The sequence below is a fragment of the Mesoplodon bidens genome, assembly GCF_964165515.1.
Source record: "Mesoplodon bidens genome assembly, chromosome: 4".
Taxonomy (NCBI): Eukaryota; Metazoa; Chordata; class Mammalia; order Artiodactyla; family Ziphiidae; genus Mesoplodon; species Mesoplodon bidens.
Genome location: NC_138160.1, coordinates 115976992 through 116002548, shown reverse-complemented (window position 1 = coordinate 116002548; position 25557 = coordinate 115976992). Strand labels below are relative to the sequence as shown.

The following is a 25557-nucleotide window of genomic DNA, read 5'->3' as shown; positions in this document are numbered from 1 at the left end:
AATCAAGGTGGTACCAGGGCCATGCTGGCTCTGAAGGCTCCAGGGTAGGATACGTGCTTCCTTGGTAATCCTTTGCCTCTAGATTCGTCACTCCAACCTCGGCCTTTGTTGTCACATAGTGATCTCCCTGTGTGTTTGTCTCTTGCCGTCTTCTTGTAAGGACATTCTTAGAAGGACCAGTCATTTTGGATTAAGGGCTCACCCTATCCCAGTAGGACTTTGTTTTAACTAATTATACCTGCGGAACCTATTTCCAAATAAGGTACCATTCTGGAGTTCTAGGAAGGATGTGAATTCGGCGGGGACACTACTCAACCCTATACAATAGGTAGCAGCAGGTTGAGAAACTGAGGAAGGCTGACACCAGGAATCTAGGCAGACCTACAGAGCAGGGCAGGATAAAAGCGCAAAGGTCAGTTATTCTGGGAACCAAAGACAGTCCTAAAACTAGGAGGTCATTCTGGAAGAAAGGACAGAGACTATTGATTCTTTCTACTGACCAAGGCACAAGCTGAGACAGAGACAGGCTAATTCTGTAAAAGCCTCTGTGTATGTGTGTACGTGTGTGTGTGTGTCTGTGTACGTGTGCATGTACGTGTGTGCATGTGCATGTGTATGCGCGTGTACGTTTGTGTGTGTGTGCGTGTGGTGTAGGTTGTGTGTACGTGTGTGCATGTGTGTGTCTAGGAGAGGCAGGGTGGCTAAGAAGTGGGAGGTAGCTGACAGAAGCAAAGGGGGAGACAGTAATGGGCCACGACCCCTATCCAGTAGGAGAAAAACATTTTCAAGTGTTAGGTTTGGGGATAATGAAAATAAAACACACGGATTAGAAAACTTTTAGAGAATATAGAAAAGTAGAGGGAACAAAAAGGCCAGCACTAGCTCTGCCATCTAAGAGTAATTTATGCTTTGCTGTGCTTGCTCCTGGTGCTCCCTCTAACCCCAGGTACGAAAATTGAATTAATACTATAACTACTTGATGGATCATTACTATCATATTTTTGTTTCCCTTCATACTTTATCCCCTACTCTCCCTCAGCCCCCCAAAAAAGCAACCACTTCAATATATTTAATGTATTTACACCGAATATTATGGCATTCCCCCATGTGATATCAACACATTACAAATAACAGTTCCTAGAAAATTTTAGTGTCATGTGTCCTGAGGAAAACTTTTCCACTACCATCTTAGGTTGCAATGGTTGGGGGCCTGTGAATTAACTAACAAAAGACAGATTAAGGGGAGAAAAGACAGAGTTTATTCACATGCACACAGAAGTGCATAAAAGAAGCAGCTCCCTAAACAGCTAAGGACAGGGGTTTATATACCAACCTAGCAGAGTAAGGAAGAGGAGAAAAGGGTTTAAGGAAAAACAGGATGTTTAGGAAACACATGGGCTTTTAGGGAAACAAAGGGAAGCCTTGAGAGTTCCTGCAGTTTGTTCTCATCCAGGTAGTCAGTCTCCTTTCTGGCTGTAAACCATGCCCGCAGCCCCACCACAGAGGTGATTTATGGCAACTGTATTTTTGGGAGGCTCTCCTCAAGTTAGCAAAAGAAGTTTAGTTACTGTTTGTTCAGATGTTTTTAACTTAAAATAATCTTCATGTCATTTTGATGATTCTGAGAGTGCTTACACATACTCATGAAAACGAAACCTCTGAGCCCCATCACAGAACTCCTGTGGACCAGTATGAGGTGAAGCTGGGCCCCAGGGACTAAGCAAGGGCCATGTGAAGAAGGGTGTCTGAGTCGTGCCCAGGGAGAGACAGATTTGCCTGTGTAGGGGAGGAATTTTCCCTCCACCCTTCTGAGTGCATAGCTGAGACCCCTGTGATAAAGATTAACAAAAGAAAAACAAACACAAGTACAGAAGCACATATACCTTGTGTATACATGACAAATACCCAGGGAAAAATGAGTAACTCTCTGAAGCAGTTTAGAATTCAGGATTAAATACCATCTAATAAGGAAAGGTACGGAGGATGGGGGCAGGGGTGCAGGCCTTTTAGGGGAGAGTAAATGAATTTTAGGAAACACGAATGGGCGTGTAGAAGAATAGATGGGAGGTATGATAGTTTGTGACAAAGTCTGTCTGGGTATAGTACCTCCTCTCCTGTGATAAGAGCCCATCTTCCCTGGTTCGAGAAGCTCCCAGGGAAGGGATTTATGGCCATCAAGTTCCTTTTGGAGGATCTGTCTTGAGGCAGAAAAGGGGCATTCAGAGAAAGCCTCTCTCTGCATTTGCTGTTTTTTTAAGTGTATCGTGCAAACAGATGAGAGAACTGAGAGATGAGTAACTCAAAGGGGTGGTTAGAACTCGGGCTTATATAACATCGTAACAAAAGGATAAATTTTTAGATACATGACAAGACAACAGAAAAGAACTCTTGAGCTTCTAGGGGCATCAAATTGTGGGAAGGTAAATATATGGGGAAACTAATAGTAGATGAGAGCTAGTCTTAACAAGGTTGTTGCGTAGATACCTCTGGTGCTGTGTCTGGGCTGGTAAGGGTCTAGAGTTGTCTCTGGTGATTAACATCTGCTTTCCTTGGTAGAGAGTGGAGGAGGGACACCCTTTACAAATTTATGTTCTGCTTTTAGCCAAATAGGAGAGGGCAGAGAACTTTTCTTGTATCTGCTTCTTCTTAATTGCCTTTAGCTCAAAAGAATCCTTATGACAAAGTGGCACATTTTAGGGTGGCAGATTCTGCTACCCTTCAAGCCCATGAATTGTAAGAAGCTGGAAAATACCATAGCAGCTCTTGGATTCCAGGTAGAGTTCCATTTAGTACCAATTAGGAAAACTGAGAGAACTGCATTTGATTGCAAAGGGAAACAAGTTTCCATCATTCAGAAATCTCGCTAGGCCTTGATGAACTAGTGTCTCTCTCTCTCTTTCTTTCTCATTTATAAACTACGTGATCAGTACCTACCGTAAGTGTTATACACTCAAACACAGTGTAGGGATAATAAACACTCTTTTAATATCCTGGCACAGGTTTCCTTTCAAAACATGTATTACCCTAGCACTAGGAGGCCATGGACATTTCCATCAGCTCTCAGTAAGACAGATCAGGTGGTATGGTACCGTCTGCACTCTTGCTGACCCCAGGTGCCTGGAGGAGTTGGAGTACAGGCTCTGGTCGCCGCAGGTGCAGAATGGTATAAGGCCCAGGAAAAATAAGGAAACTAATCTTGTGTACCTAGTCCTAAAATTACAGTGATGTAAGAATGACTGAGGCTAAAATTTTCTAAATACTATCAATTCTCAAACAGAAAAGCACTCCCCAAATGCTTGGTAGCATGATTATCTTTCATATTATTATGTTATTTCCATCTCCCATACCTACAGTGTGAAATTAATAATAATGACCTGTTTTTCTGGGCTGCAGAGCAGGTTTACTAATTACTGATGGATAAGTGCTTTGAACATTAAGAAGGGCCATGCTGAGATGCTAAGCTTCTCTCTCTCTTCCTCTCTTCACCCCCCCACACACATCCTGGAACTACAATACACTTCCATTTACCAGTAATACAGGTGCTTGGACCTGGGGCATCAGAACTCATGTTTGCACCTTGGGGAAGGACAGCACGCCTTTTACTGATACATGTTGAAGACCAGGGCTTTGCCTGTTGAGTTAATAGCTCTCTCCAGCTTCTCCTACATATACTTTGAAAGCAGTAGCTCAAGAATCTTTCTGATGACAAGTTCTCTTTTCTGATGATTATTAATTTTGCTTAAAGTTTATACTCCAAAGAATTCACCTAATATCTTCCTGCAGCACATCAGAAACTTGATTTTTTATGTGCTTAAACCTGATATTTTAATGTAAGCATGGAGATGAGAGCCAGGAAATGTGGAAAAAATGTTTTAATTTGGCTTAAAAAAAACTAGGAGCAAGAGTTTATTTCCCCAAATGGTATTCCCTCTAAGATTACAAAAGTAGAAAGCAGATTTTAAACACAAGGCTGGATCTTTTCTTTACCTAAAGCAAATATGTGAGGAGTGTGCTCACGGTAATCAGATTTCAGAGATTACTTTTGAGGTAATCAAACAGCTTGGAGCCTTGTGGTCACACTCTGCCCAGGTCACACCATATGTCACACAGGTGATTTGCTACCATAAGAGACGATCCTCGGGGGCAATGCCAGCATGGGGGGCACTGAGTGAGGAGACCCGGGGCTCCACCAGGAACTGACTTGTGACCCTGGCTCAGTTACTTTACTTCTCTGCAGCTCATCTTCCTCATGCATAAAACCAGGGACTTTTACTAACAATCCCTTGTTGAGTCCCCACTTCTCTAGGCCTTTCTGCTTCTCATTTCTACAGGGCATTTTCATAAACAACATCTAAGTTGGGATTTAAGAAGAGATGATTATTCCCATGTTACAGTTGAGGAAACGGCCTGAGAATGGTTAAATGGTTTTCAGCAAATGGTGGTCTTCTTTCTGTGTGCCAGATACTGTACTAGGTACTAGGTCTACAAGTGTGGAAGAGACCTGAACCCTGTCCTCAAAGCAATGGGGGAGACTGGAGTGTTGAGGGATAAATACAACATAGTAGAGTAGGAGCAATATGCTATGAGAACACAAAGAAGAGTGCAGCAAACTGCCTGGTGATGTGAGATAAGGATTCCTGAAAAAGATGATATTCTGAAGTGGTTCTTGAAGGATGAGTTTGGCAAATGGAGAAGGGAAAGAAAGACATAAAGGCAGACGAATACCATGTGCAAGGGCGTGAACGGCCCAGTGTTCTTGCTGGACAGGCGCAGGTGGATGGGTTTAAGGGAAGGGGGCTAATCTTAGGGAGGTATATTGAAATATGGTAATAAAGATGCATGGATTTTATCCTGTAGCTTTTTAACCAAGGAGATAGTGGTTTGGCATCCGGGTAGAAGGAACTATTGTCGGTAAACAGTCCAATCAGGAGGTTAATTCAAAAGTCCAGACACTAAATTATAAGGACTTGAATTAAGATCACGACTGTGAGTGTGGGCAGTAGGGCTCAGACAGTAGAGATTCTTTAGATCAGAATCCATAAATCTTGGTAACTAATTGTTAAAGACAAAGATGAACCCAGGACTTCTAGCTCAGGAGGCTCAGTGGATGGGGACTCTATTTCCTGAAGCAGAAAGCAGAACATCGGGTTTGGATGTTTGGAAGACCCATGTGTTCAGCTTGGGGCATGCAGAGTTTGAAGTGTCTGTGGGACTTACCAGTGTAGATGACCACTTGGCAGTTGGATATTGAAATCCGCTCCTTAGAATACAGGTTGGGGTTGGAGGTAAAAACCTGGGAGTCATCAGCACATAGGTAACAATGGAAGCTGTAGAGAGAAATGAAAGCATATCAAAGCCTTGGTCTCTCTCTTTTTTTTTTTTTTTGCGGTAGGCGGGCCTCTCACTGTTGTGGCCTCTCCCCTTGCAGAGCACAGGCTCCGGACGCGCAGGCTCAGCAGCCATGGCTCACGGGCCCAGCCGCTCCGCGGCATGTGGGATCTTCCCAGACCGGGGCACGAACCCGTGTCCCCTGCATCGGCAGGCGGACTCTCAACCACTGCGCCACCAGGGAAGCCCTCTCTTTTTTTATTTTTACAAAACGGCTTTAAGTCCTACTTCCAAGTGTTATTAAGTCATTCTTTGGATAAATCAGTCAAAAAACTAGAATCTTATTTTCCTGATTAGATTTGAACTTATTTAAATGCAATCACTTACTCATCTTTTACCCGTGTCTTCCGGGACTTTTAGAAAGTCAGTGCAGTTTGCTATGCACAAGAAAATGAGCCTTTAACAGGCAAGTTTGGCTCCAAGACCATCTTTGAGAGCCAAGAATAGACCCCTATTCGCACCTCCTAGATCTGTTCCCTGGTAGCCACACACCAGCACTTACTTGTGCCTCAGCTTCCCATAAATAAAATTCTTGAATCACAGTATATGTATGGTCATTTTATGCAACATTTATCAAGTCCTATAATGTGGCATGCCCTGGGCTGAGATATACAAATGAATGAAGTTAATTAGTCAAGTATGAACGTATCAAAAATACAGAGAGCACTTTGACAGGTCTACTGGACCCTAAGAATAAAATGCAGTGGGTGCCCAAGCATGAAACAGTGGATTTCCCCAGGGATATCAGGAAAGCCATCCTGGAGTTACCTTCCGCCTGGTCTTAAGAAGAGTAGAGGTTCTTAGAGGAAGTAAAGAGGAGCATCAGTCCAGACTTGGGAACACAACGGACAAAGGCACTGAGGTGAAGAGAACGGTGTATGCTCTTTTGATCAGAGAAATCATAAGTACTGATTTGCCTAATTTGGTTTTGGGGTTTTGTTTTATAATTAGCAGGGCTCTACATTTTTTTAATTCCTACCTTGCCATCTAGTCATTAGCCCCTCTTAATCAATAGCATTTTTCAGCAATCACAAGTAAATTTTTTTAAATTACTTCTATACATATGCTGTGCTATAATTACTCTTTAAAAAAAGTTTCCTGAACATTTACTATCCTGAATCTATAATCAGGTGAATCATGACATAATCCTCTGGAAGGGTATGTTATCTGCTAATGCCAATTCTAAATTAGTGTTTCTCTGAAATGTTTTCACAATATACTGTAAGTACAAATAAGATGCATAGGTCATATGTGCTCTGAATCTCACTGTGGATCTCCTTTTAATTTGATGTTTAAAAACAACAAGGTTATTAGATATCAAGTAGATAAGACTGCAGTCCTAGCCAAGACAGCACCAAGGGTGAATACTCCTCTCCAACACTGAGATTTAAGGGTTTAGCAAATTCACCCAAAGGAAAACAGCCAGGTTTAAACATTATAACTCACTCGAATTTTTTTGCTTACGTTGGTAAATGTGCAATTAATGTAGAAAATGAAACTTTATAAGAAAAAGAAAATTCACCTATAATCCCATCAGATACTAATTTCCTTCCAGCGTTTGACGTCCAAAGCACACCACATACTGAGTTCTGGCTTTCCTTCTGTACCTTAAATCCTGCTGGTACTAAAACTTAAATGTATCCCCAAGCCATTTTCATCCCTGCATCCTTACCACCACTCTTCTTGATCAGATGATCACAAGAGCTTCCACCACATAGGTGAAGCTGTCCTCCACATAGGGCCAGAAGGATCCCACTGAAGTGCAAATCAGACCGGGCCTTTCTCCCACTTAAAAAGCTTTGGTGCCTCCCCACTGCCTGTGGAATGAAGTTCAAGCTTATTATCATGGAAGACAAAACCTTCTATGGCCCTCCATGGTCCTGTCTACTTCCCCAGACTCATCTTCTGCTGCCCTGTGCCTCTACTTGCATAGTTTCCTGTATATTCATATAGCATGTTTTTTGTGCTTTTGTTTATGCTATGTCCTCAACTTAGAATATGCTTCCTCCACTTCTTGAACTCGGTAACTCTGATTTATCCTTCAAGATCCAGTCACAACTTTTTTTCTCCAGGGCAACTTCCCTGAACACCCAAGCAGGGCTAAGAGCCCATCTTTGATAATGATGTCCCAAAGCACTCAGCCTACTTCTGTCCCTTTATCATTCAGTTATTGCCACAATGACGTTGTGTAACAAACCACCCCAAAACGCAGCAGTCTACGTGTCAACATTTATTGTCATGTTCACAAGTCTTTGGGTCAGAGGAGGAGGCTGCTCTACATGTCTTATTCTGGGATCCAGGCTGGATGGACAGTGGAAACCAAGGGCACTCCAAGGGCAGAGGTCAGAACTCCCACAGAGACAAGGGAAAATACATGATGCCTCTTAAGCCCTAAGTTTAAAGGTCACACACTGTAATTTCATGAACTAAAGCAAGTCCATGACCAAGTTTCCTACCAGTGGGGAAGGAAGTGTGCTCGTCTCCAGGAGATGGGGAAGGAGGGGTGAAACATCTGCTAAACAAGGAGCTCATGTAAGACAGTGCTCATGTCATAAATGGTAACGATCTTTCCAGTTGCTTGGTCCCAAAACCTCATCCATCCTTAACTCTTCTCTTCCTTTTTCTTGATGTCCAATCCATCAATAAATCCTCTTGGCTCTATCCTTCGAAGACATCTAGAATTGTATACTTCTCTCCCCCTTGCGCACTTACTTTTCTGGTCCAGGCCACCTTCATCTCTCCCTTGGATAATTGCAACAACCTCTTACTGGGTCTTCAGGCTTCTGCTCTTGCCCCTTACAATTCATCCCATCCAAACAGCCAGGGTGATCCCCTTCAAGCACACACCAGATCCTGCTAACGCCGCTTCTTGAAACCCTCCAATGACTCCCTATCTCACCAGAGAAAAAGCCACAGTGCTACAAGTGCCTCTTAGGGCTTTGGCCATCTGTCCCCTGCAGTTCCTCTGGCCTCACCTCTTCCCTTGTTCTCCTCCTCACCCACTCTGCCCCAGTAGTTGGCCTCCTTGCTGGTCCTCAGAAACACCAGATGCTCTCCCTCTTCTGCTTTGCACTCTTCTCCCTCTTTGTACCAGTGACCCTCTGTCTGGAACGCTCCTTCCTCATATATATCTACATAGATAGCTCCCTCCTTCACCAACTCTCCGTACAAAATCACCTCTCCAGGGAGTTCCTGCCTAACCACCAATGTAAAACAGAAACCTGAAGTCCCCAGGCCCCCAGTAAAACATAAGCTCCACGAGGGCAGGGAGTCTGTTTTGCTTATGGCTGTATTCAAAGATTGAGAACAGTGCCTGGAACAGGGTAGGAACTCAATGACTATTTGTTGAATGAGTGACCAGCACTGCCATATAATATTAGAACAACTGGGTTACGTCTAGTCTCACCATGGGTAGGCAGTGACCGCATCTCACTCCTCCTTGCATCTCCAGTGCTGGGCACAGCTTCTAGAACACAGAAAGCACAGGCTGAACTGGCCGGAACATTTTGTAAGGATGGATTACTGGAAAGCACTCAAGCTTTCCATCTAACAAGACTCTTACTCTTTCTACTGATTGCCAAGTGGGTTTATTTGGAAGGTAATGTTTTCCCAGGAATTACTATGAGGTTGAATGTAAAGAAACGCAGGTCTGTCTGCACAAAAAGGGGAGATCCTCATCCCACTTAGCTGCAGGATCTTCACTGTCTATCTTACGCTCTGCTCTGTCGGCTCCCTGAGGGCAGAGACCATGCCTGCCTTACTCTTCACTTATCTCCAGGGTGCTAGCACGGTGCTCAGCATGGGGTAAATGCGCTATTCATTTTTGTTGATTAAATGAATAAATAAATGAATACATGAGCTCTTCTATGAGCCAATCCACGGACCAAAGTGGCTTAGGTGTGCTTGTGGACGAAAGCTTTGGAAGGATCCAGGAACAGAGAGTTGTTAACTCAGCATCACTCTGCAGCTATACAGTATGCCTCAGCTCCAACACAGCAAACAGACCCCAAAATCATTCTTGCTAAAAGCCAGTGCACCATGAACAGCAGTCACCGTGCTGCCCCCTTTGGAATTCAGATGGCAAAAGCAATGCAGCCTCATCCCGCCACTCTCAGTTTCTCTGTGTATCTGAGGAGTGAGCCGCAAGGTGTCCCAGCCACCGCAGGGGGAAGTTCTGCAGACCCTCTGCCTCCCACCCATTCCCATAACTTCTCATCATGAAGACAGTGATCCTGCATGGGGAAGGGGGACCTGTTACAGAATAGAGGTGGATGGCCCCTTAGTGAAAGTCATAAGACTGAAAAGGATGTGGGGGGAGTGGACAGACTGGCACTTAAATAAGAGGCTTAGGGCCTTGGGAGCAATAGGAATGGCACATCCCATTAGGGATGACTTCCCCCAATATTCTGATGCCAGCACACCTGCTGGTAACTTAGAGCGTGGGGCAAACTCAGCTCTCTGGGCTCAGCCAGTCTTACCCCTGGCCTGTCCCTGGGTGTGGATACACAGGGTACTTCCTCACACGGTTTAAGCACCTTTGACTCTTACTAACAGGCCCTCATCTCTCTCTTCCTCTTCACCAGGAAGGACCCCGAAACTGCCCCTTCAGGGTCGCGCTCAGGGTTTTAGAGCACGTGCCAGAGCAGTTGGTATTTTTTATCAGATGAGCACTTCCCAGTGTTAGTATTATGGAATTTGGAGTCAGCCATACTCAAGTTCAAATCCCAGCTGCCACTGAAGTCTCTGGGCCTCAGTTCCCCTTTCTATAAAGAGGAATGATAATTGTATCTACTTCCTAGGTTTGTCATGAGAATTCAATGAGCTAAATATGTAAAGCATTCAGCCCAGGGTCTGGCACATAGTAAGCATTCAATAAATAATACCGCAGTAGCAAAAACTGTAAGAGTCATATGCTTTAATACTGTCTCCCATTCTAATGGGTACAGAGACCAACCAAACATGCTTAGGTCGACCCCATGCGGGGGCAGGACAGGAAGGCAGGGGAAAGGTGGGGCTGCTTCTATGTAAGCGAACCATGGGGCTTCCTGAGGGTCCCTCCTTCTCTTTCAACTCACACCTCCTGACTAATTTCCTGAGTCACAGCTTTGAGCAATCCCTCTACCATGGAGCACTGACCTGTGGTTGACAGAGTGATGTGTGAGAAAGAGAGAGAAAGGGAAAGGAGAAGGAGAGAGAGAGAGAGACAAAGACAGAGAGTGTGTAGAGTGAGGGAAGAGAGCCCTGGAGCCTCCAGGGAGGCCTGGAGCTGTGAAGTGCTGGGGTGGGGGCAAGGTTCACACAGGCAGACCTGCCTTCCTGTGTCTGTTCCCTGTGGTTCCAGCAGAAAAAGCAGAAAGCTGAGGAAGGGCTCTTCTGGGAGCTCAGCAAATGAGAACCAAGCAGCATCTTTAATCTGGATAAGGATGTGCAGAGAGTGTATGTGAATTCCTCTCTGGATACATGAGCGTGTTCATGTTTATTTAATTATGAGAAGTTACATAAAGCGCTGGATAATGTGCATAACCTATGCGTAACCATCTGTGGTTAAAGTAGCTGATACCCATCACAGTCCACCTGTTCGTGAACGTTCTCTGCCCTCTGGGCCTTTGCACTTGCCAGCCCCTCTTCCTGGAATGTCCATTCCCTGTTACTCTCCTCCCCACACCTGCCTCGCCCCTGTTAGCCTCTACCCATCCTCAGGGCTCACACTCTGCCTCCTCTTGGAAGTTCCCCATATTTGTAGCTGGGTGGTATATCCCAAGACACTTACGTCACCCTGTGGTCCTTACCTAGTCACTTGTCATTCTCTCTAGCAAGACCCTGAGTTCCTCAGAGGCAAGGACTGTATTTTATTTAGGTCTCTATCCCCAGTGCCTGGCACACAGTGGGTGCTCAAATATACCTGCTGAATTAGAATAAAATACTCGAGTTGTTCATCTGTTTCCTTGAAAGACAGCCTCTATTCTCCTTAGGCAAGCCTCTGAATCCATCAGAGGGGACTTGTTATAAAACCAACAAGCAGAGCAATCCATTACTTCTGGGACTTCACAACGTCATGGTGATGATGGCTTAAGGAGCCCCTTAACGATGTCGGTAGCTGCCAATTAAGTAAACCAAAAGTCAGGATGGAAGCCAAAGTATCAACAGAGACACTGTCAACACTGCCTGGCTAAGAAAGGCGGTGCAGTCACCTGCAGATTCAGCTCAGCACCCAGGGGCCTGCACCTTCCAATGCCCTGCTCCAAGCTTCTGTCCTGCTACCTGCACCTTCCACCTGAGCCTGACACAGGTGAAGCTGCGAAATTAAATCCAACAATGGGTGTGTCTGCTTTGTTAGAAATGGCACTTGAAGACCAACACCCTGAAAGAGACAAATTTTCCAAGTTTACACTCTCTGCTAACCTACAAGCCACATGTATCTTAATATTGGCAGATACTTGTCACATATTGTGTTAAGCAACTTATATGGATTTTTCTTATGTAGTTTACAACGACTCCATGAGGCAGAAAACAGTATCATCCCCATTATACAGATTAAGCTAGAACACAGAGGAAGCTTAAGTTATACATGCAAACACAAAGACAGTACGCAGCAGAGCTGGGATTTGAGCTCGGACACTCTGATTCTAGAGCCCAACCAAACACTAATCACCCAGTCATCTCTCTCATGCAAAGGCTGATCAGCCCCGTCCCAAGAAATTCTAAGGTCACCAATGGCTCATATACAATCATCCTTCCCAAATTCTGAAACACTTAGGACACAGAGAACCCATTAGGAAATGCAGGGAGTAAGTCTAGGATGAATAAGGGAAGGCCTCCTGCAGAGAACAGATAATAAAGTCAAGGAGGGAGTGAGTAACCAGTGTTACAGTTTGAGAGTCACGCCTTTGAGAGGGTCACTGGAGCAAGGAGCCAGCCCTACCCACCCCACCCTGGGGTCAGAACCCTGGATTCTGAACACCTTAGGGCTGTGTAAATCCCCCTGGGAAAGCCAAGGCAAGAAATGCTGCTAGCTGATTCATGTGCTGGACTTGAACCACCTTTCTTGGATCTGAGTTCCTAAATGGAAATTAAATGCTGAAGGATATTTGCCTTTTATGATCCTCCGGAGCCCGGGCTTATTTATATGGTGAAGGTTAATGAAACAATCAAGTGTATGCATGAAAGCTAAAACATGGATTGAAACTCTTCAATTTTCATCTGCAATAATGAGCACTAGGCTCAGGTTCTTACCCCGCATTTCACATCCATTAATTATTTCAGTGACTCCAGTTACAATTAATAAGGATTCAGCCATGTGTGTTAAATCTTAACATTCAGTTTTCTCATCCATCAGCTGAGTGGGAGATGTGCAGAAGGGAGGGCTGGAGGGCAGGATGAGGCTCTCAAGTCCTTTCTTAGCTAAACGGTACTGATCCAGACCTATGTGCCCAACGCATGCTGTGTGCTTCACCTGCTTTACCTCACTAAATCCTCACAGTATAATTTCAGTAATTGTTTTAAACTCTCTTATGTCATCGCTGCCTCCCAGGTAACCCCTCAGAACGTGCACTTGATTCTCCACAAGGCTCCTCGTATGCCCCGCTCTGTCCTCACACCCCGCTTCTTCATCTCCAGATACGCTCCTACTTCACCCTCCAAAAGGCATAGTCTCCCCTCAGCAAAACCCCCCGTGTCATTGCCCCCTCCTCTTAGAGATGCGTCACCTTCTTGCTCTTTCTGCAGACAGGCTCCCCTAAGGACACACTTCCCCTGCAGTCCTCCCAGGCAGGGGGCTGGCTTTCCTCTCACAGTCCTCATACCACTGGGCCTAGAGAAGTGGGGGGAGGGAGCACATATCTCTCTTGCTGTTCCTTATGACTTCCAGACCTCTCTCCTTCTCTCCTCCCTGAGAACAGAGTTCTGAACCATATTTCATCTGACTCTGTCATCCATTATTCCATATCATTGGAATCTGCAACAATGGGTCAATCCCTGTCATTTCTCCATGGTTTTAGTTCCTGCTATTTAAATTCTTGATACTTTAATATATACATAGACCATCCTTTTAACGCCCTGACTCAGTTTTCGGAGCTCATCTCCTCCAGTGGTCTTACTTTAGTCACGATGAGCCTACCTGAGCCTATACCTGTCATGATCAATAAATGCAAACTCTCCATAATCTCTGACTATGAGCTCAAATATTTATATCTCCCTCTAATATCCCAACTCTGTCAATCTTTTGCCTGCCCCCAAGACTTCCAACTCACTAATCTAACCATCTTTTTATCCATAGACCTTATATTTTAGAGCAGTTTTAGGTTCACAGCTATATGGAGTAGAAGGTACAGAGTGTTACTATATACTCCCTGCCCTCACACACGCAGAGCCTCCCCCGTGATCAGCATCCCCCATCAGAGTGGAACACTTGTTACAACTGATGAACCTACACTGACACATCATTAGCAGCCAAAGTCCATACTTTATATTAAGGTTCACTCCAGGTTTTATACATTCTGTGAATGTGGGCAAATGTATAATGACATATATCTACCATTGTGGTATGCAGAGTAGTTTCACTGCCTTAAAAACCCTCTATGCTCCACCTATTCATCCTTCCCATTCCCCAACCCCTGGCCACTGTGATCTTTTTACTGTCTCCATAGTTTGGCCTTTTCCAGAATGTCATATAGTTGGAATCACACAGTATTTTTTAGCCTTTTAAATTGGCTTCTTTCACTTAGTTATATGCATTTAAGGCTCCCCCATGTCTTTTAATGGCTTGATAGTTCACTTCTTTTTAGCACTGAGTAATATTCCACTGTCTGGGTGTACCACAGTTTATTTATCCATTCACCTACTGAAGGACATCTTGCTTGCTTCTAAATTTTGGCAATTATAAATAAAGCTGCTATAAACATCCATATGCATGGTTTTGTGTAGACATAGTTTTCAACTCCTTTGGGTAAATACCAAGGAGCATGATTGTTGGATCATATGGTAAAAGTATATTTCATTTTGTAGGAAACCACCAACTTTATATTTAAAGTGGGTTTCCTGTAGACAACATATAGTTGGGTCTTTCCACATTCCTTCTCCCCTGGAAGTCCTGTCTCCCTTCATACCAGCCTCAGTTCCATGGACTATCATTACAATCTCCCCCACATACATCTCAGTTCCTCTGCCTCTCTCTTGATTTCTTCTATCTTTTGGCAAAAAAATACAATCCTGGTAAAATCTAATTGTCTGCTGGCACCCAGGGAGGTGAATGTGGTTACAGAGAATCAGCCACATCAGCTAGTCTCATTTTAAATTTCTAACCATGAACTTCAAATGGGCTCTTACTGTTCTTCAGCAATAATATCCTGTCTCCTTAATCAATTTACTCTTAAATCTCCCTAAAATCTATTTCAGACCTCTTCTCCTCAAACTTCCATCACCTTCTCCCCAATTCTTACTCTCAGCTGATAATTTTTCTTCCTATTTCACTAGAAAAAAAATTGAAACAATAGAAAGAAAATGTCTACAGAGTCCTACCACCAATGCATCCATCTACTAGCAGCCTCACTCACATACTTGACCTTCCCTCCCACTACAGATAAACAGTATGTGATTCTATCCAAATTCATTCCTCTATTTATACACTATACATAATCTTCTGTCATATACACTGTTGAATTACTGGATGCATACAATGATATACTGATATCATATACAATGACCAGCATAATTATCTACTGGAAAATTCCCATCAACATAAAAAATATTATGGTTTCTCCCCTAAGGAGAAGGAGGGAAAGAAGGAAGGAAGGAAAGAAGACAGGCAGGCAGGCAGGGAGGGAGGAAGGGAGGAAGAGTGAGAGAGAAGAAAAGAGAAAGCTTCTCTTGACTCCACTTCTCACACCAGCTACTTATCCATTTCTCTGCCCTCCTGTTTAATAAAACTCCTCAAAAGGGCTGTCTGTATTACTGGCTTCAATTCTTCTCTCTCTTCCCATTCTTTAATCCTCACCAGTCACACCCTCCACTCAAAACTGCTCCCATCAAGGTGACCAATGACCTCCAAGTTGCTATAGCCAATGATCAATTCTCTGTCCTCCTCTTATTTGGGAATAATATTATACTATCAGCTTTATAAGGTAACTGTGACCATTTAATGAAATACTACAATGTTTAGAAAACTTTTATTGTAATCATTTCTTAAAAACTCAGCCTAAATGTCAAAAACAGAAAACCTCCTAGGTTTACAGCATGCACATGTATGTTGATTTATCTCCGTTTGTATTTCAGTTGGAGCTTTCAATAAACACTCCTTTCCCCTAACTGGGTCTCTGAAGGGAAGAGAGGCGGGTGTGGATTTGAGGCCCACACTCTTTTTCAATCTAATTTCTAAGGTCTCCATGGAGGAATAAGTGTTAATTATCCTGTATTGTGTGGGTGTCTCCACAGCATCAGTCTGAGAAATTCATTTAACTTTTGACCAATCAGAATAACGAGCTTCTCTCTCTCTCTTCTGATTTAAGTTTGTCAGTAGCTTTGAAAAAGTTTGAGAATTGGGGTTTTTAACCAAAGTCAAACTAACTAATAATTTCCTAAAATTGGTGTTGTCAAAATAATAGCTTTAGCACCAAAAATTCAAGGTATCAAAATAACATGTTAGATCATTTTGGTTTGTCTTCTGTGTTAAAGCCAGAGATTCATCTCAATAATAAGTGAGTTTGTGAAATTTATGGACCAAAAGGAAAGGGAAGAAATTCTGGGCCAATCAAAAATCAAAGAATCTCTGTTAATAACTGTGTTGAGCAGAGCACAAGGAATAAATGGTGGATGAATATTCTAAAAACTGTTCAATACACTGACCAAATAAAACACTCTGAGCAAAAAATTTTGGGTTGAAAGCCAGCAAAAATTTGTTAGCAACATTTTGTTCCTAGAAATAATACTTTGTAAATCTTCAAGCCAATGTAAAAGCATCTAACTGACCATCTTATTAGTCATATTAATAAATGCTTCTAAGCTTAAGTGTTCAAGAGTAAATAATCCATATGTGCAAACAAAATGCTTACCTCTGTAGAAAATTCCAAAGACTCTACAAAGCACAGGTAAGTGAGTTTAGCCAGGTCATAGGATATAAGGTTAACATACAAAAATGAATCATATTTCTATATACAGTAATGAATAATTAGACACCAAACATTTTAAAAATATTTCAAATAGTTAAAAAGTGAAATATTTATACAAGTCTTAGAAAACATATGTAGACTCTAGACGCTGAAAGCTATAAAACACTAATGCAAGCAATCAAAGAAGACCTAAATAACGGAGGGATACACCATGTTCATGGTTTGGAAGATTCAACACAGTTAGGATGTCAGTTCCCCCCAAACTATCTATAGATTTAACATAATTCCAATAAAATTCAAAGCAGAATTTCTTGTAGATATGAACAAGCTTATCCAAAAATGAATATGAAAAAGAAAGGAATGAGGAAAGCCATAACTACTTTTTTAAGAATGGTAAAGTTGGAGGACTCAAAGTACCTCATTTTAAGACTTAACAAAGCTATAAAAATAAAGATAGTGGGTGTTAGTGAAAAAACAGATATACAGAACAAGGAAAAAGAATAGAAAGCACAAAATTAAACCCATACAAATATGGTCAACAATTTCTGACAACTGTGCAAAAACAACTTGATGGAGTAAGAATAATAATTCAACAAATGAGGCTGGAACAAATAAATATCCATGTGCTATAAAAGGAACCCTGACCTGTACCTTACACCTTATGTAAAAGTTAACATAAAATGGTTCATAGACCTAAATACAAAATGTAAACTATAAAACTTCTAGAGGACAACACAGGAGGACATATCTGAGACCCTGTGTTAAAAAAGATTTCTTAGCTTATGACACCAAAAGCATAATCATAAAAGAAAAAGTGATAAATCTGGACATCACCAAAATTTAAAACTTCTGTTTTTTGAATGATACTGTTAAGAGAATGAAAAGATAAGCCACAGACTGAGAGAAAATATTTACAAACCCTATCTCTTACAAAGGAATTATATCCAGAATATATATAAGAACTCTCAAAACTCAATAATAAGAAACTCAGTTTTTTAAAAAAACTAACAAAGGATTTGAACAGACACTTCATCAAAAAGATACAAAGACGGCAAATAAGCACATAAAAAGATGCTCAATATCATTAGCCATTAGGGGATGCAAATCAAAACCACAATGAGATACCACAACACAGAAAATAAATTGACCATGGAGAGAACATGGAGCAGTCAGAACTCTCATAATTTGTTGGTGGTAATTGGCAGCTCTTATAAAATTAAACATATACTTACTAAATACTCAGCAATCCCACACTTAGATATTTACCCTGGAGAACTAAAAACTTATCTTCACACAAGAACCTGTACATGAATGTTTATAGAAACTTTAGTCATAATTGTCAAAAACTGGGAATAACCAAATCCTTCAATGAGTGAACGTATAAACAAACTGATACGTACATGCAGTAGATGTGAAATAAAAAGAAATGAACTATTAACACATTCGACAATATGGATGGATCTCAAAGGAATTATACTGAGTGAAAGAAGCCAGTCTCAAGAGATTATATACTATATGATTCCACTTATATGGCATTCTGGAAAAGGCAAAACTCTAGTGCCTCTTTGTTCCATGCCCAGCACAGCTACAGCTCACGGTCCCAAGAAGCACTGCAGCATGTAGCAGCTTCAAAGCCCTGAATCTGGACAAACTTGACTTGTCTGCTAACTCTGTGTCCATCCAGCAGTCCCCACAAGCTAAGAATGGTGGTCCCTTGTCACTTTCTTTAAGAAGAGACTTGAGTATGCCCTAACAGGAGATTTAGTAAAGAAGATGTGCATACAGCAGTTCACTGAGATGGATGGCAAGGTCCACACTGATATAACCTACACTGCTGGTTTTCTGGATATCATCAGTATTGACAAGACTAGAGAAAATTTCCATCTGACTATCACACCAAGGGTCACTTTGTTGTTCACTGTGTTACTCCTAAAGAGGCCAAGTGTAAGTTGTGCAAAACGAGAAAGATCTTTGTGGGTACAAAAAAAGATATCTCATTTGGTAAGCCGTGATGCTGACACTATCCACTACTCTGATCTCATCAAGGTGAACAACATCATTCAGACTGATTTGGGGACGGGCAAGATTACAGATTTAATCAAGCTCAATACTGATAACCTGCGTGTGGTAACCGGAGGTGCTACCCTGGGAAGGGCTGATGTGATCACCAGAGATGAAGAGAAGTGAACAAATTCAGAGTATATTTTTAATATAGGGACTAGACATGAGTGAGAGAGAGAGAAGAATCAAGGGTTTCTCCAGCATTTTGTATTCTCCTCTCCAAGGGCCAGTCTTGCTCCCAGTCCAGTAACTAAAAACCACAAAAAGCAAGAAGTCTAGAGTTTGAAATCAGTGGTCAAAATAAGGTGGTAACTAATTAAAATTACCATTTACAAGCTTTATTTTTATTGTCAATTTTTATTTATTTAGGTTTTTATTTATTTTGTTATTTGTGTTATTTCCTGTTAACTACACTAAGCATTTTACATTGTTTTGGTATTGATTCTCCCAAACATTATATGCTATGTATAGTATTACAGATTAAAAACTGGGATGCAGAAGAGTTACATGCCTTGTTCTATTTCCCACAACTGACAAGTAGTAAAAAAGAAGTTCAAACTCCAGGTCTTTCTGACTTCAAAACCTGTGCACTCATCTACTACACTATAGAATCTGCTGGGTATTCAAATATCCATATCCCAGCCCACCCTTTATTTCTCCAAGTTAGTTGAGGGTCAGCCCCAATTAAGTCTCTAGTTTTAAGTGTGTTAAGTAGAAGGGAATATGCTGCTCACCAAGAGGAAACATGGTGAGAGGGAAGAGCACAGGATATGGGTCAGACCGACCTGTCTTGAATCTTGGCTCTACCACTTAGTCGCTATGTCATCTTAGACAAGTACACTGCTCCAATAGATTCAACAAGCATTTATTGAGTGCCTATCATGTTCCAGGAAATATTCTAGGCTCTAATGATACATTTGTGAACAAAACAGCAATGATTCCTGCCCTCGAGAAGCTTACATTCTAGTGAAAGATAGGGACAATAATTATAATAAATAACATGTATGGATGTCATATAGTCATAAGTACTATGAAAAAAAAAGCAGGAAAGGGTGATTGCAAATGGAGAAGGGTTACAATTTTTTAAAGACAGTCAAGGAAGGCTTCTGAGAAAGTGACATTTGAGCAAAGACTTGAAGGAGTTAAAAAAGTTGTTCATGTAGAGACCTGGGGAAAGAGCATTCCAAGTAAAGAGAATAACTAGTACAAAGGTCTAGTCCATGCCAAGTGTGTTTGAAGAATAGCAGGGGGGTCAGAGTGGCTGGAGTGGACTGAGGGAGGGAGAAAACCACAGGAAATGAAATCAGTGAGAGAATGGAGAGGCTAGATAATGTATGTCCTTATAGGAGAGTATAATGACTCCACTTTTACTCTGAGTGGATGGGGAGCCACTGGAGGGTTTGAGCAGACCAGTGCCATGACCTGACTACTTTTCCTAAATGTCTGACTGATGTATGGAGAATAGACTATAGAAGACCAGGACAGAATCATAGAATAAGGGAGGCCAGTTAAGAGTCTCTTGGTTAGTTCAAGCAAGAGATGATGATGGCTTAGACCAAGGCAGAAATAGTAGAATTGGTTAAAGAGGTCAGATCTTTTATTTATATATATATATATATATATATATATATATATATATATATATATATTTTAAGAAGGTAGAGCTGGTAGGATCTGCTACTAAATTATATGTCAGTTTTGAGAGGAAGAGAGGAATCAAGGATAAATCCAAGATTTTTTGTCCTGGACAACTGAAAAGTTGGGGAATACTAACAAGGTGGAGAAGATCAGGTCCAGAGTTAGTTTCATTAAGTTTGAAATGCCTATTTGGCATCCAAGTGGAAATACCAAGATGGCAACTGGATATATTTGACTCAAGTTCAGGAGAGAAGGCTGAGCTAAAGACATAAAATTCGAAGTCATCAGCATATGGATGGTATCTAATGATCTTAGATAGGATCACTAAGGCAACAAGTGTAAACAGACAGGAGAATTCAAAGGACTGGGCACATCTTTGGGGCATTCTAAAACTAAGACATCAGGGACACAAGAATTAATCAACAAAGATGCAAAAGTACTCATTCAGGAAGAAAAACCACAGAAAAGTATGTTATGCTAGAAGCCAAGTGAAGAATGTGTATCAAGGAGGAGGAAGTGATCAGCTATGTCAAAGCACCTAACAGGTCATGTAAGATGAGGACTGAGAACCAACCACTGGATTTAGCATATGAAAGTCACTTGTGACCTTGAAAGGACAGTCTCAGTGGAGGCAATGGGTAGAGTGTGAAAGCCTTACTGAATGGAATAAGAAAGAGTGTAAGGAGGACAACTGTCAACTATGAGTGCAAACAAGTCTAATGAGGAGTTTTTCTATAAAATGGAACAGAAAACTAGAGTAGTAATTGGAGAGGGAAGTGGAGTCAAGAGGAGTTCCTTCTTAAGACAAGACAATAGCAACATGTTTGTATACTAAGCCAACAGAGAAAGGGAGAAATTAACAGGGCAGGGGAGAGAAAGGAAGAGCGCAGGAGCCATGTCCTTGAGTGCCGTAAGGGACTGATATCCAACACACAGGTGGAGGAGCTGGCCTTAGACAGGAGCAGCAAGAGTGAGAAGAGGGAAGAGAGTCCATGAGCACAGATGGAAGTAGACTATGTGGATGGTGCGACCGTGTGAAGCTTCTCTTCCGATGAGCTCTATTTTCCAAGTAAAATAGGAAACTAGGAGGGGGATGAAGTGTTAGAAAACTGAGACTCAAGAGGTAGGAAATGCTTGTCTGGGACAGGGAGGAGGGTAAGTTGCCCAGGAGCGCCACGGACTGCTTGAGGTTGGAGGTAGTGAGTTTACAGCACGCCTGCTCGGTGCAGGTGTGTGCTCTCCAGCCGTGCTAACTGTGCAGAGGCGGGAGCAAAGTAGTGGAGAGCTAGATGCAACCAAGGTCAGGCTTTCATCCAGTGAGGAGGACAAAACAAGAGGAGGGTAAGAGAGTTGATGTGTGCAAGGATGATGATAAAGACTACCCATGAGAGAGAAGCTCTGCAAGGAGGGAGACAGGGACCTGAGGGGGATGAAAACCAGTGAAAAGGTGGTGTGGTCAATGGCTTGTAGGTTGGGTGGAATCAAAGGACTGCTAGAATTGGGGTCCCAGATGACGAAAGCTGGACATATAGGAGGTAGTGGTCAGAGAGAGGGAGAGCTAAAGTTAGGGTCATGGAGGAGCTGCAGTTACTGGGGATAACTAAGAGAATGAATGGTTGAGTTGGAGTTGAGGATAAGGTCACTGGAAAAGATGGTGTCAAGGAAATGAGAGGGCAGGGTAATGGAAGGGACATCTTCTTGGATACTGAAACCACCAATAACAACAGCAGTTAATGTTGGGAGAGCGACAGTAAGACAGAAGCTAAAATCTTCAGTGAAGGTGAGAGAGTAACCAGAGATGAGTAAGTGACCAATGTAAGGAAAAGTGGATTCAGCCTGTTAGTTTATCTCTCTGAGTCTCAGTTTTCTTGCTTGTGAGCTGGAAATGCTGACAGTCCTTCTAACATGAGGTTTTTATAAGGATTAAGTAAGATGATGGAGGTAGAACGGCTGTCACCCACTGGGCCTGGCAGACTTCAGCGTGCAGGAATATGGAATTATTTGTAAAAGGGCACCTGTGAGGTATATGTCTCATCTTTCCAACTAAAGTTGAGGAGTGTAGCTCAAAGGCTCGCTGAGCTCAGGGTTGACCCATCTCTCCTAATCATCACAGCTCCGCAGAGATGTGCGCCCATGGATCTCTCTGAGAGGCCTGGGCCTGGCATGACCCTCCCGTCTGTATCTATCCATACCCATGTCCATGTCATCTCTGTCTTCCTGGCAGGCCCAGGTCTGCCTCCTCCAGCCATCTGCAGACACCAGGCATGTTGCCTTCCAAACTGAGCGTCTAATACAGAAGGCAAAAAGCAAACCAGCCATTTTGGCTGCTCTGGTGTGTCTCCCTTTTTTATGGCCCGGCTAGCTGAAAGAGCCCAGCGAAGTGCAAGTCTCTAATGAAGTGATACCTTCTGTTCTGAACTGCACTGAACCCAGAAATGCGCAGAGGCTCTGGGACGGCACAGTCTGACTTGCCCATGACAGTCTGCCTGAGCTGAGTGTCATTTTTCTACCCAGCATTTCCAAAACACCCTGCTTATCCCTAATTATATATAGAAATGAAAGATAGCCACTCTTGTCTGAAAACATTTTCTTGACCCTTTTCCTTTTCTTAGCAAACAAACACTTATCAACACTTACTTCTTTCTCTAACGTAAAGGGACATTTTGAAGCAGCAGTGCTGCAAGGAGAAATGAATCATTAATTTAGAAAAATTGTTGAGCTTCTGCAGTTTTTCAGCCTCCTATCTATTTGCTGAGGAATCCAGGTTCTGGAAAAGCAAAACTGCACTCCTATCTACCAACTACTATTTACCACTCTCAGGGCTTTCGACATTGATTAACACTGAAAGTGACATTTGGTTCTTGTGTTGCTTCTGAATAGACTTGTTTCAACTAAGAAACCAATAAGGAAGCCTTTAGGGGAAAATATTTTTGGGGCGTAGTGGTTTGAAGGTGACATGAAACATCCTTTTGTCCAACATTTTGGATCATTATCCGGAATTGAAGCAGTGTGTTTTAGGGGAGAGAGAAGTTGGCATGTCACTAGGAAAGGCAGTCAGCCTCTGAAAGATAATTTAGAAACATATGCCTAGGGAGGAGATGAGAGAAACCCAGAGGCAACTCATTAAACAAAACAAAACAAAACAAAAAAGAGGTCAAGGTCTGAAAATGATTTCAACAGGCAAGTAATTTAAGGTGTCATGATTTGCTGTACAAAAGGATCTGTGGTAGGAAAGGATTCTGTTAGATTTAAACTACATTTGATTTTTAAATTTATAATTCACAAGCAGATTTTCCAGCACGTTAAAAGAAAGCACACCTGTGTACATTTTTCCCCCAAATTTAGCATATCAGCCGTATCTTTCTAGTAAACTTCCTGTGTAGAGCAGTTGCCATTACAGATTGGTAGTAAATGAGTTAAGTGATATTTCCATCAGCCTTAAAAGTGCATTTCCTTATCACTCCTCCCTCAGATCTGGCTCAAAATTAGGCAAGGAGAACTGCTGCTTTCAAAGAGCTCAGGGTGGGCTCTGGCAGGCATCAGAATTACTTAGAGAACGAGGTTAAAAGATTCCTGGGCCTCATCCCCAGGAATTCTGAGTCAGTAAGTCTGCAACAGGGCCCGGGAATCATAGTTATAGCATGCACCCAAGGTAACTCTGATACAGGTGGCTGAGGAGCACACCTTGACAAATCTTGGCTTAGAGAAGATGCCCTCTAGATTGTTGTGTCAAGAGAAGTTGCCCTGCCTTCTGGATCCAGCATATCCTCTGGTTCCAACGCACTCTGTAAGCTCACGCTTGGTGGACAGCTTTGCTGATCGACACTGCTATGCTAGGCAAGCCCATCTGTGGGGCTCAGTGTGACACACCCCTGATTTCTCTTTATTCTGTTAGAACGATTACAGGAAGTTATCTATGCAATGCAAGGATTTTGTGGTGGGCGTGCTGGACCTATGCCGAGACACAGAAGAGGTGGAAGCGATTTTAAATGGTGATGTGAACTTGCAAGTCTGGTCCGACCACCACCGTCCAAGTCTGAGCCGGATCAAACTCGCCATTAAATATGAAGTCAAGAAGGTAAGCTTCCCCACTGCTCCTGGCCTTCCCAACTCCAGGGTTGCTGGCCTACCTTTCTGTTCATGCTTATTTTCTGTTCCCACAAGGGGATGGTAACAACACTGATTACCCGACTTGCCCCTAGACAGGGAACTTCCAAACTTGCAGGACTGCTCAGAGCTCCTTCCTTCACCCCCAGCCCACCAGGAGAGAGAGATGAATCATGACAGTTACTCCATGAACAGGCTTCAAGCCTGGAGAACAAAAGAGCAGATTTTCAACCTCCGAGCCACTAGCAAGGACAAGGGTACAGTGAACGCTCCCATCAGCTAGCAGGCCAATTCCCAAGTTTTCATGAAAAACATATTACTCAGCTCTGTGAACAGCATTTATTGAGCTTTCCCTGTGTGCCTGGGGACTTGTGTAGAAAATGTCTTAGTGTAGAGGATTTGTGGAATCCATGGTTCCGGGAGGCTCAGAGGAATTTCACTCTCAAGGCTTATGAAAAGCTTTAATAGGAAGCATGATAGACTTTCAGAAGAGTAAGTCCCCCCTCCTCAATCAACCTCAAGGTGTCTTTAATGGCCACCAGCACCCAGTAGCCCTCACACCCACAGTGTCTGGTCAGATTGAGTCCCTAAGGAGCAAAATTCAATTATGGTGCCACTTTGGATATACTCTGGATTCTTCAGAATCTGCTCTTATGTTAGATGACATCATTCATCCTGATGAAAACTGCAGAGCTCCAAAGATCCATATGCTTAAATACCAATGTGCTTTCCACATAAGCAAGATGGCTGATCAGTCTTTAAGGGTTTGTGGGGTTTTTTCCAGCTCTTTTACAGGGTGACTACTGGGGGGATTTCCAATGCCCCCAAATTGGCCTCTGGGCATTTCTCCTCTTGTCTGATTATCTTAATTTGTGTCGAATGAACCATCTTTCAACAAACCACATATATCTGTGGTATTCATCTAGAGAGAGCTTCCAAGTTTGATAAAAATCTTCCTGTCCTTTTAATTTTAATAATAATCAAAAATTCTAGGAAAAATAGCTTTTTTCAAAGACTCTGAGTCCTGAAGATAAAATTGATAAATCATGGGAAAGGTGGCCTTAGATTAATATTCAAAAGCATAGAATTACAGGCGGGGAGGAGTCAGGCTACAGTTTCAAGTATGTACAATCCTATTTACTTAGTGTAGGGAAACTCACTTTTTAGCTTATCTCAAGAGCTCACTGAGGCACTTCAGCAAAGCACAGCAATCCCTTCCTAAAGGTGCTGAGATATCCATGATCTTGGGGTTCAAAGAAAC

General features: G+C 42.5%; 2 protein-coding genes across 17 annotated transcripts in view; one reads left to right on the top strand and one right to left on the bottom strand.

Annotated features, from left to right (window-relative positions):
• Positions 1–25557, bottom strand: part of LOC308616704 (uncharacterized protein) — a 469470-nt gene that overhangs the window by 334681 nt on the left and 109232 nt on the right. For 9 of the 16 annotated variants that reach the window (XM_081233063.1, XM_081233051.1, XM_081233060.1 and 6 more), the window contains one exon: positions 5218–5327. In XM_081233063.1, coding sequence (XP_081089189.1) covers positions 5218–5327 — 110 coding nt within the window. Of the gene's footprint in view, positions 1–5217; positions 5328–7060; positions 7206–8794; positions 8855–11290; positions 11486–25557 lie in introns of all 16 variants that reach the window. The other 7 variants (XM_081233052.1, XM_081233054.1, XM_081233055.1 and 4 more) reach the window with 2 other exon arrangements.
• TRPC7 (transient receptor potential cation channel subfamily C member 7) overlaps positions 1–25557 on the top strand; it is a gene marked incomplete at both ends in the record, with an annotated part of 123892 nt that overhangs the window by 9484 nt on the left and 88851 nt on the right. Inside the window, one exon of the mRNA XM_081233040.1 lies at positions 24085–24267. Coding sequence (XP_081089166.1) covers positions 24085–24267 — 183 coding nt within the window. The remainder of the gene's footprint in view (positions 1–24084; positions 24268–25557) is intronic.